The sequence below is a fragment of the Scomber scombrus genome, chromosome 3, assembly GCF_963691925.1.
Source record: "Scomber scombrus chromosome 3, fScoSco1.1, whole genome shotgun sequence".
NCBI classification, from domain to species: domain Eukaryota; kingdom Metazoa; phylum Chordata; class Actinopteri; order Scombriformes; family Scombridae; genus Scomber; species Scomber scombrus.
This window is the reverse complement of record NC_084972.1, coordinates 15,912,360-15,924,194: the sequence shown is the minus strand read 5'-3', so window position 1 is coordinate 15,924,194 and position 11,835 is coordinate 15,912,360. Positions and strand designations below refer to the sequence as shown.

Sequence of the window (11,835 nt, the reverse complement as noted above, 5' to 3'; positions counted from 1 at the left end):
CACTTTTATTTAACACAAATTTACATATAATACACATTGGAGTCATTGATTATAAGACTAACATGTGACGATGTGTACATGAATATTAAATAAAATACTTCCTAAAAATTAGATTAACAAAAAGGCAGATATGGCCGGACAATGTTAAGAAATGATTGAGTGTAATGAACAGTGATACCGTTCTAACAGATATTCATCTCTGAATGAAAGCACATCCAATTGAGCTCTGAATACATCTCCCGACATAAGGCATTGCGAATTAATTCTGCCTCGATATCTATCGGATTGCGAAGAAACGGACAACCCATGTCTGTCAGCTTGCTTCAGGTGGGAGGAGACCGGTAGAAACTCAGGGTTTCTTACAGAAAACCTGCCAGCGAGCAGGTTATGTTCACAGAGTCAGTTACCATGGTGACTGACTCAGAGTTTCAGTTACCTCTCTTTCTGGAACGGATAACACGGAGTTTCCCTCATCTCAGGGTTAACGTACTCTGAGTTTTCACATAACCCGCTTTCTGGAATACCCCCCAGGTCTCCCCTATGTATGTGTACACACACACACACACACACACACACACACACACACACACACACACACACACACACACACACACACACACACACACACAACACACACACACACACACACATAAACAAACAACAACAAAAACCCTAGACTAAAGATAATAAATAAATACATAAATAAATAAATAAAATTACATGTTTACATAAGTTCTGAGTGTCAAGCCAGTAATAAGGCACTTTTGTAGTCCTTCATATTGCTTTAGGAGTGCAGGCTACTTTGAAACTCAACGAGGAAATGCAACAAACTAGAGGTGGATTTATAAATATAACAGTAATAATAAAATAAATATAAAATGCAGCCGTGGTGGACTCGGCAGCATGTTTGCTAGTAATCTCGTTACGTAACCTCGGCCGTGGTTCAGCTATCGCGATGGTTGGCTCGTGTTAGTGTCAGAGTGTCAACATCGGTACAGGAGCAGCGTAGCAGCACTGTCCGGAGCAGGGAGGGGGGAGAAAAGCGCCCGTTTCTACGTCGGGTGAGTCCTGACCACATTTCGGAGCGTCTAAAATGCTAACATACTCAGTAAATGTTCATAAAGAGCTTGCTGTTTCCGTGCGACCGTGGCTTGGTCCGTGGGCACAGCTTCCTTTAGCATTAGCTTTGCTTACGTTGGCGGACCTGCTAACAAGCTAACGAAGCTTCGACTAGCAGTTAGCATTAGCTGAGCTAGCTGTGTTGTGATAGGCATCCACACTAAATATTTGCGCTTTGCGAGAAGTATTTATCTACCTGCCACCCTGTGATTAGTTTCTGTGATGTTAATCTCTACGCCCGTTATGATGACAAGGCTGTCAGGATTTGTAAACAGCCTGTTTTGGTGTGGCTGTGATAAGGTTATGCTAGCTTGAGGCCCATCTCTCGCCAAAGAATGTGTCTTTTTAGGTTAGCCTCACCCACAGCCCGTAACCTCGCAGATAGTTACAATAAGTCGTAGCCAGTAACGCCGATGACTTGATGACACCATCAGTAGGCAGCATGGTGACTGTCTTTGGTGCTGCTCGATCATCCACCACCGAGAGCAAAGCAAATGCCCTAAACAGGCCAGCAGTCTTTGGCCTGTTTGCGTCCCTCGCAGTTGTCACTAGGATTTGTCTCACCGTATACTTCGATAGTCTTGGTGACAGGTGTACACAGATGGTGTAACTCTCAACAGGTGCACGGCGTGAATGTTGAGAAGACTGTTAAACACAACATGTAGCATAGCAAGATAGGAATAAAGTCTATATGAGGAGTCCATGATAGGGTGGCAACTATCATAACACCTAGCTTCTAAAGCAGTAGCAGTATTTGTAGCTGTTTGGCTACCTCCATACGTTTTAACGAATAAAGCTGATAACACGTTGCTCTGTATTTTTGTGCTCTCTTTTGCAGAACTTTTGTCTGAGATGGGGGATGACCGACCCTTTGTCTGCACTGCCCCTGGATGTGGGCAGGTATGATTTCTTAATACATTTACTCATGTATATCTACATAACACTCTCTTATCATGATGCTACCCTTGAGATTGATGGAATGCTATACTTTCTATAATTTGTATGACTGCTTTAGGACTATATTTGTATCATCTGCTGTTTTTGTGTGTGTGTATTTTTGTGCGCAGAGATTCACCAATGAAGATCATCTTTCAGTCCATAAACACAAACATGAAATGACATTAAAATTTGGTCCTGCCAGAACAGATTCTGTTATCATTGCAGGTAATGACATTAATATTTACATTGGTAATATTGAATGAAGCTGAATTGTTCTGCTGAGAAGTAAAGCTGTCAATGGATAAACTTCTGTGTTGACTAAAACAATGTATGATTTGCCCCTGCCCCCAGATCAGACCCCTACACCCACACGTTTCCTGAAGAACTGTGAGGAGGTTGGACTCTTCAATGAGCTGGCCAGCTCCTTTGAGCAGGAGTTTTGCAAAGCACAGGACGATGATCACAGGGTAAAAAACCCAGCGAGAGTAAGGATGAATTGATACCCCATAAATCATATCAGAATTAGACAATTAGATAATTTTAGATGATCTGAGATGTTCTGAGAGGCTATATTCATCTTCTCTGCTTTTTTACCACTAAGGCTGCACCTTTACAAACACCATCTGAAGTAAAAGATGAGGATGAGGGTCCTTTACAAGTTGACTCTTCCCCTCCTGGAAGTCCAGATTCTTCCTCCAGCATGTCGGACAACAGCAATGATTCAATGGTGAGAGCAAAGGTTCAACACCCTGCCATGAGCTTTTGTATGTAGAATACACCAGTGTACAAATTTATTTTAGATCAAGGTATTGGTTTGCCCAAGAGAAGACATAATACTTTTTAATTTATTTTGTCAACAGGAGATTATCACAAAGCCTGTGGCAAGCTCTGCCCCAACTCCAACCATTGTGCGTCCAGGTTTTCTTCCCCTTCACCTGAGTAATGACGCACTACACCCAACTCTGCCATCTCCAACATCTGTCATCACACAAGCTCCAGCTTCCAACAGACAGCTAGGGTAAACTGCAGTGTCTTTGTGTTATTGTTTGCATATCTTTATGTTTTTTGGCCTGGGGTGGAATATAAAGCATATCAAAACACCTAAAAAATGTGTGGGAATTTTTCTGTAAGTAGAATTACTGGCTAGCTTATGTCAAACAATAAATGTCCTCTCTAGAACACACATCAGTTTCTGGATCGAGATTTTAAGTTTGAGGTGTGTTCTATTAATTTCTCCCTCCTTTTCGTCGCAGTCCAGAATTAAGCAGGTGTGGGTTGAGGCGAAAAGACCTCTACAGCTCTACAACAGTGTAGTAATTCTCCAGAGACTCATATTAACAAACTCATTCCTACTTTTGAGAGATCAAGTTAAATCCCCCTCAAAATGATATTTTCTTCACATATTCTGCTTCATTCAGAAAACCCTTGTCTCCAGGACTTGAGATACTGAACTAAAATACATTTTCAATCTGGTCCTTAACCTGTATTTTTATCCATGGGTTCAGAATGGAGAAGCAGATGTTTATAAGTGTCAAATTGTTTCAACAGCTCCCCAACAAGCTCTTATCCACTAGTGAGGCACCTCCCCAATGGGCAGACAGTCCCTCTCCTGCCCAGTCCTGCCCAGATGACCTCAGTTATATCTGTAAGTTGACTTTCTTAAATAAGAAAATATATAGTTGAAAGAATCTTTTTTTTCTATACTTGACCTTATCCAGTTTGTATCTTTTTCTCTTTGTCTCTGGTTATTTGTTGCAATGTGAAGCTCGCAAGGACAGTGAATACAGTGCCTAATATCCCTGGGATTCCAGGACCCCCAGTTGGCGGGGCCAGCAGTGGGTCATCCTCCCCATCGGGGTACAGTCTGCACTCTGAGACCAAGATGGTGAGATGATCAGTTGTATTGGCATCACTCTATATGTTGTATTTGAAGTGATGAAACTTTCTGACAACCTGCTTTCACAGTTCTTTTGGTGAGCTTAGACCTAAATGACCTACCTGAAGTCTTGACTGTGTGTCTCTGTAGCGGCTGAAGGCAGCTCTAACTCATCAGGGCCCAGGAGCACACGATGGCAGTGGCGGGAGGGCAGGGTCCATCCCTGCTGTTCCCCAGAGACAGGAACAGAGCCAGCAACCCAGCCAAAACTCTGATGCACCATCACCTGCTCAACCACAGGTGATATAAAACATGTTTTGTATTGACATGAATGATTATGATGACAGCAAAGACTTTAATAGAGAACTCTACACTTGTGTTGTTTTATGCAGTGCTGTCTCTGAGTCAAGTCAAATATACACTGAAACATAATAGATAGTGCCTTGGGGAAACAAAACATGTCTTTTTGTCCACTGAAGAAATGTTACTGAGTTGACATTTCAGTGTCAAAGATGAGCATTACTTTCAGCATTATAGTCTTAGTTGCCCTTGTTTGGAACTGTAGTACACAACATTTTTTGGATTTCTAACATTACATTAAATGTTAAGTTACACATGCAAAAGCACACTTTTCAGTCCTGACATAGTTAGATTAGATTAAATTAGATTAGATTAGATTAGATTAACTTTATTGTCCCGAAGGAAATTTGTCTTGGGCTAAAAGTGGCAGGTGGTCACATTTTTATCTGCGATTAGTCCATTTTGCACTTATGCACTTATTCAAAGCTTCCTGTACCACGTTGTCATACTGACAATATACGTAATTCAGTATTTTCCCAAATTTAGGACATTCATGTAGCTTTTAAAACCACTCACTTTTAACACCCTCCTCATTCCCCAGGTTTCTCCTGCACAGCCAACAGGGGGCCGGCGGCGGCGAGCTTCCGAGATGGACCCTGACGAGAGGAGGCAGCGTTTTCTGGAAAGAAACCGGGCGGCGGCCTCCCGCTGCAGGCAGAAACGAAAGATATGGGTTGGTTCTTTGGAGAAGAAGGCAGATGATCTCGCCAACATGAATGTCTCTCTGACGGTGAGTTTTTAATGTCTGTGTCACCTCAGGAGTGGATAATCCATTTAAAAATTCCAAGCGGTTGGTCTCCTTGATAATACCACACCGAGGGGGGTACTAGTAATGATCTGTGTGCTTTGTCTTGCCTTCAGAATGAAGTGACCCTACTGAGGAATGAGGTGGCACAGCTGAAGCATCTCCTCCTTGCCCACAAAGACTGCCCTGTTACTGTTATGCAGAAGAAAGCCTCTTTCTTAGGTAACTTTTTAAAATTTGTGTGCTGACCAACAAATGTCCGGGCACTGTATCACTGATTTTAAAGATCCATCTATCATCTCATCCATCTAATGTATTCTTTTTACTCGCTCACCTCTCTAAGGGTGAATGTTTCTTTCTCTGTCTCTAGCTGCAGGAGGAGAGGACGCCTCCGGGGATACTTCCAATGAACCCATCGGCTCCCCAGCGGCAGTTATCCAACACGGACCGTCACCACCTGCCTCAGCCTCCAGCCCAGGGGCCACCATCAACGGGCTGAGCGTCCGCGCTGCAGAGGCAGTGGCCATGTCGGTCTTAGCCGGCATGGGATCGGGCCAGCCGGGAGGGGTCGTCATGGCAATGCAGTCCCAGTCTAACCCAAGATGATGTGCTGACGCAGGTAGCCAGTATGAACTCGAGTGGCATTCGGAGGCTGGACTGGTGCAAAGTTTTAAAGAGAGGGAGCCGCCCTCAACCCCCCACCCAAGACTAAGATTACACCCCCCCCCCCCCCCCCCCCCCCCCCCTCACAGCCAATGATAATCACACAAAGACACACGGCACAGTGCCTCTGTCAGCCCTCCACTCCCCGCAGGCTCCCTGATCCGAGAAGCTTCGTCACTCTGTGCATGTAAATATGAAATATGAAAACATGTCGGACACTCACTCTGCAGGGTTTTGGGGTCGTCTCGTATCAGTTATGAAAACTGTTTTATTTGGATGAACAGTATGAATGAAAAATCTTCACGTCGTAATCATCAGTTTGTTTTCATTTCACTTAAAATGCAGCTTCAGTCCAACTCTGGCCCACACGCTTGGCTGTGATGAGGTTGGATGCTTTCCAGGCTGACAGTTAACTGTAAGATATCTTGTATTTTTCATTTGTAAGAAAAGATTTTTATGCCTGAAAACATGTCGTTGACATAATGATTGGCTGGTTTGATTGCAGTAAAAGGCAGCCTGGAAGGTGTTTTTAAAGCTTTTTTTGGGGGGGGTTTACTTTTAATCTGTCCTTTAGTTTCTGTCTATGTTTTCCTTTTGAGTTAATTCACATGATGGTTTAGTCTGCCTAGTGCATAAAAAACCAAGTTGTAGATGTGTACACAGTTTACTCTGTGAGTGTGTGCCTGACTTTTTTACCATCAGTTTTAACCCATTTGAAATGGATGTTATTACATTAGTCGTGTATGTATCAAACCCTATCGACTGCATGAAATTATTCAAGGCAGAAGAAAACCACTGTTCGTTTGTGCTCCATTATACCATCACTGTTTATTGATCTACTTATAACATCAAATTATTGATGCAAAAATTGTCCTGTTCTATGAGGATTCCATCCTTAGTCCTAATGTAACACACTTGAAATGGTTAGCTTTAGATGGCCTCTAAATGATAATCAAACCTACAAGATTTTAAATCATTTACCCAGGCATTTCAGTCGAGGAAAGAGTAGTGCAATATATTTTTCTATTAAATATCAATGTTCTTGCATTTAGCTGATGTGTGCAGCCCAGCCGCTGAGAGGGGTTTGGTCCATTTCAGTTATAAGATAAAGTTATGAGTTGACCAGAGAAAATGTGAAGATGTGAGTTCTTGAGTGAATGAGATTAGTGATTAGTGCACATTTGTAGACAAATATAGATGTCCAGGTCTGGGGTGCTTTCCAACATTTGAAAAGCTGTCTTGTATCATGAAGTAGACTTAATGCTTGTGCAAGGTGCTTCTTTTAAAAATTTATGTTTTAAAATGCAGATTATTTTATACCACATCGTACTTCCAAGACTATCACGTTGTTTTCCCCTTGTCACTGTGTTGTTTTTTTTTGTTGTTTTTTTACATGTCATTGTTTTAAGATGTTTATTTTTCTCTGTGGGCATGGTAGACTTTTTTTCCCCCCATCATGTGATAGTATGTCCCCTTGTTTTGTCAAAGAGGGTAGATCTTTAATGTGTTTAACAGAGGTTGAACCACATGAAAAAATGTCTCAAACAGATATGTGTATGGAGGGAGTTTCTACAATACTCAGGCCTCAAGATGGGAAAAATTACTTGTGTATAGTCTCAACTAATGAATAAGTTGTCTCGGGCAAATAATAAAATAAATTAATGAAAAAGTAAATTCATCAGCATGTTTCCACCTAGTATCAGTTTGTGCCTCAGTACTATGGTTTCATCCAAGTCACAGTCAAGCATCTGTTTTCTGATAAATGAATACCCAGTGATCTTTGAAAATCTTCCTGTTGTTCTGAATGTATATCCATAATCCTTAAAGCTGTTATCAATATCTTTATATTGACAATTGGTTACATGACTACTTTTATGTGAAAGGGGTCCCTCACAGATAAACCCACAGATGATCACTTGATACTGTGGTTTCTCTCAGCTTCTTTCAGCTCATTCATTTGGTTTTCTGGCCAGATAATGTATTGTTTTAATTCACCCTCACCGCTCTCATCATTTCAGCAAAAAAACAAAAACAAAAAAATATAAAAATTGATTGTATGCTGCCTGTCCAGCACTTAATAGCATACAAAGTCAACAACCTGATGATTAACTTAGTCAGAGTCAGACATTTTCATTTTGTAACCAATAAAGACCAAAAACAGCTAAAAGGGAATCATATATTGAACTTTCATTAATTGGTGACCAGAAACACCTGCTAATGTTGGCCAACTTTTAACTTTAGGGGAGACAATCTACCAGGGATGTATTCATAGCTTGTTTGAACTGCTGCCCTCAAGAGACCAAACATTTTCTGTTGTAGGTTAAAATGTAAAGGTGTAGTGTGTGTAATTTAGTGGCATCTAGTGGAATGGACTTGGCAGAAATGAAATGTAATATTCTTAAGTGTTTTGATTAGTGTATAATCACCTGAAAATAAGAATCGCTGTGTTTTTGTTATCTTAGAATGAGCCTTTTATATCTACATAGAGACCAGGCCCTCCTCCACAGAAAATTTTGCAGCGCTTTGTTTCTACAGTATCCCAGAATGGACAAACCAAACACTGGCTCTAGACAGGACCATTTGCATTATGTTTTACACACTGGACCTTTAAACCTATTTCTAACTATCTGGGTGGAAAACAGACCCAATTCGTCCACTTCAAAATAAAAATATATTTTCAACCGTTTCCCAAGTTGTAACTGTATTCCTATGTGGGGAAAAGGAAATGCTTCTTTTGTGTGACATTATTTTCTATGAAAATATTAAATAGCAGCCTGAATTGTAACAGATATACAAACATATAGACTGTACTCATATAGCGCTTTTATAGTCGTTATGACCACTCAAAGCGCTTTTACACTACATGTTTCATTCACCCATTCACACACATTCACACAGCAACGGGAGCAATTTGGGGTTAAGTCTCTTGTCCAAGGACACATCGACTGGAGGAGCCGGGAATCGAACTGCCAATTGGTGGACGACCGCTCTACTTCCTGAGCCACATAATGCAACATAATGGGTTATATTAAACCTATTTTCTTCACATTGTTCAAATGAAGCACAGGGGTGTCATTTGAGAATTTAGTTTGTTTTAAAGGACCAGTGTCTAGGATTTAATAGCACCTAGCAGTGAGGTTGCAGACTGCAACCGACTGATTACCCTTCATGGGGTGTTCACACTACGAGCGACAAAGCTACAAAATGGTCAGCATGGCCAGCTGCACTGTCACCGAGTCGCTGTTTAAGTGTTGCTCAAGTGCTTGTTGATGTAGTTATGTCATCACGGGCTTGTGTGTGTCGCTGTCCCATTGCATCCCCTTGTGCACCACAATACACAGAAACTATGTTTAGCTAGCAAAGCGTCAGCTGAATAAATACCACAGCTAGTCACTGTGTTGAAAATGTAACACCATGCTACATGCCTTTTACTCTTGCAGTAGCTGCTAACCTCTACCAAGCTGCATTTTTAAAAAACCTAATAGAGAGAGAGAGAGAGAGAGAGAGAGAGAGAGAGAGAGAGAGAGAGAGAGAGAGAGAGAGAGTTAGTTCATATTTTAGACAGCACAGAACAGGAGTTGGAAATGGTAAAACAAAAACATGGTTGAGCCTTCACTACATCATTGGAGCAGAAAAAAACGTTGCTAATTTCCATTGGAAATGACTTGTTGGCTATTGCTTTGTAGCCTGTTGTCTAAATGCACAGTCACCCTTACCCTGCTCCTCCAATCATGTAGGAGAACCTATAGTGGGTGTGAAACTCAAAAAACACAAAAGGAGACAGTTTTTGATTTGTCCTTTCTGGGCTACTGTAGTAACATGGCAGCCTCTAATAGAGAGGACTTGCTCTTATTTTCAGGTGATCATAAACAAATTAAAACATACTTCTGAATATCATATTCCATTTCTGCCTCTAAATCCTACACACTGATCTTGTATGTGGAGAGGACTGAATATGTTTTCTATCCAGATGAAAACAGGCACACACTCAGGTAGTTTCCACCTGAGGGGAGGTTGGCAGGTGGGTCGGTTTTGGAGGAATGCCGTTTGGCCTCCCAGCTGTAAAAAACCCCAAAACAAAACACAACAGCAGAGGGAGCAGAGAGTCTGCTTTCTCCATCTATCCTGTCACAGCAGTTACCATCAGCCCTGGTCATGTGACTGACAGACTCCTCTGGCGAGTTGTTCCCAGCTCCCACAGTCATGGCGGTGTCGGGGAGTCGGGAGGATGGAGTAAACACCATCCCTACATCTTGATTTCCTTTAAGCTTCATGCCGGACCCTACCTGCTGTCATCCGAGATACCGCTAACATCCCGCAGGCTGCTGTGCGTCCAACGATGGCCGACCGCTGCGTTGATCTGTCGGCTCTGCCTAAAGAGGTCAGGGACCAGCTGGCGGAGTTGGATCTGGAGCTATCCGAAGGTAAGGTCTCCACACAGCGGCTTTAATAGTTGGACATGCAGCGTTTATAAACACAGACGGGAGTTAGGTGCAGATGTTGCTCGTGTTTATGTGAAATATGCCACAAACAGGCGTCCTGGGTCAGCTGGGTGAGAGTCAGTGCTGCTGCAGAGGATCTGAGCACGACTACAACAAATGATAAAAACACTCTGACCTCCTTTTCAAGCTGTTATTTCTCTGTCAACTCTCCTTGTTGCTGCTATTATACATAGATGTGTTTACTGCATGCATAAGCTATCTGTTTATTTCATGAATCTGACATGTTTTTGTCATTTTTCCTCCATGTTGTTGTTTTGATGGACATTATCTGCTTGCATGTATGTCATGCACTGCTTATCAGCACAGATATATGAGCATATACACTACTGTCGAAGAAAATGGGTCAAGTTTGTCATCCCGGAGGCCTTGTGTGAGTGTTCAGCCTCAGACATCAGCGGACACTAAATGATGCTCTAGTCTGTCCAACCATCAGCAGCGCTACTCACACAGCCTGAACTCTGATACAGGAGCGCTATTTGTTTTATATGAAAGACTGTGAGAAAATGGGAATATGGTGCTGGCTGTTATGCAAGTCTCCTCCTCAACACTGTGAATCACAGCGCAGCAGCTTGATTGGTGCTGTGCAGTTATCAGGTGCCCGGGGGTGGATGAGTAATGTTATTCACATGTATGGAGAGCCAAGCATGGGGGGGGGGGGGGGGGGGGGGGCAGGTCCATCTTACACAGACACATACTCACCCGTACCTGAAACTGCTCTGCCCACGAAAGAAGACAAGTGTCAGAATATACATAAATAGTTTGTGCACATGTTCAGCCATTATTACTGTAATACTAGCAGCAGTATCAGTGTCAAGAATGTTTTCTCATTCATTCATGAAAAGGCAGCAAATCTCACAGGACATGTTGGCTGGCAGTCTCTCCACTGAAGCCTTTGCGGCTCTCATTGATTTTCCCCGTCACTTACATTTCCCAGGAGACTGTAGTGTTCCTAAACTACATGAGATGTGAAAACATTTCATTAACAAATCAATACAGCTATATAGTCCTGTTTATATGCGCATAGTTATTTTCATAATTGATTAAACTGGTGATTCTTTTCCCAATTGAATTATATTGCCTACACAATGTCAGAAAATAATGAAAAATGTCTAATATGAAGCTGATATTTTAAAAGAAAATCCGTTTTACCATCATATCAACACAAAAAAAGAAGGAAATCCTTACACTTGAGAATCTGCAGCTGCAGGGAATATTCTGCATTTTTGCTTGAAAAATGACTTTAGTTGGATAATTTGGATACTTTATATTCACTTCCGTCTTCCTTTTTCCCCCATTCAAAAGCCCATAACCCTCCCACTCCTCCCTTTCAGCAATACGTGTCAATAGTACTACATGTCTTAGTGTATTATAGCCTACTTATTGTCTGAAGGTACCAGTTTACCTTCTCAGTATGTTCCTATTTTGTAAAATCCACGGAGTGTCAGCAAGCGGAGCTGTGGCATACTTTGACCTGAACTACTGTAGAGTTGAATGTGTGTCGTGGTTAATAATAGACACCAATTAACAGTGTGATAATGAGGGTGTATAATGGAGGAGGGATGTTCTCTCTGTCTCACCTCACTTAACCATGGTGAAAATCAGAGGGTGATGGGAAATCACTGTGTAATCAA

General features: G+C 41.9%; 2 protein-coding genes across 4 annotated transcripts in view; both read left to right on the top strand.

Moving 5' to 3' along the window:
- The first annotated feature begins 985 nt into the window (after positions 1–985).
- On the top strand, positions 986–7,376 carry atf7b (activating transcription factor 7b). 2 transcript variants are annotated; one of them, XM_062416112.1, is made up of 12 exons: positions 986–1,061; positions 1,958–2,019; positions 2,187–2,283; positions 2,410–2,543; positions 2,660–2,785; positions 2,919–3,076; positions 3,607–3,703; positions 3,824–3,943; positions 4,085–4,234; positions 4,836–5,024; positions 5,156–5,261; positions 5,410–7,376. In XM_062416112.1, exons 2-12 carry the CDS (start codon positions 1,972–1,974, stop codon positions 5,643–5,645), a joined length of 1,461 nt encoding a protein of 486 aa, XP_062272096.1. In that variant the 5' UTR covers positions 986–1,061; positions 1,958–1,971; the 3' UTR covers positions 5,646–7,376. The 2 variants fall into 2 exon arrangements, with proteins under 2 accessions (XP_062272096.1, XP_062272097.1); XM_062416113.1 differs by having other exon boundaries at positions 1,025–1,061; positions 5,383–5,543.
- A 2,531-nt stretch (positions 7,377–9,907) lies between these two features.
- dip2bb (disco-interacting protein 2 homolog Bb) overlaps positions 9,908–11,835 on the top strand; it is a 41,321-nt gene continuing 39,393 nt past the window's right edge. For both annotated transcript variants that reach the window (XM_062444192.1, XM_062444185.1), the window contains exon 1: positions 9,908–10,126. In XM_062444192.1, the coding sequence (XP_062300176.1) occupies positions 10,042–10,126 (85 nt within the window). In that variant the 5' untranslated portion in view covers positions 9,908–10,041. The remainder of the gene's footprint in view (positions 10,127–11,835) is intronic.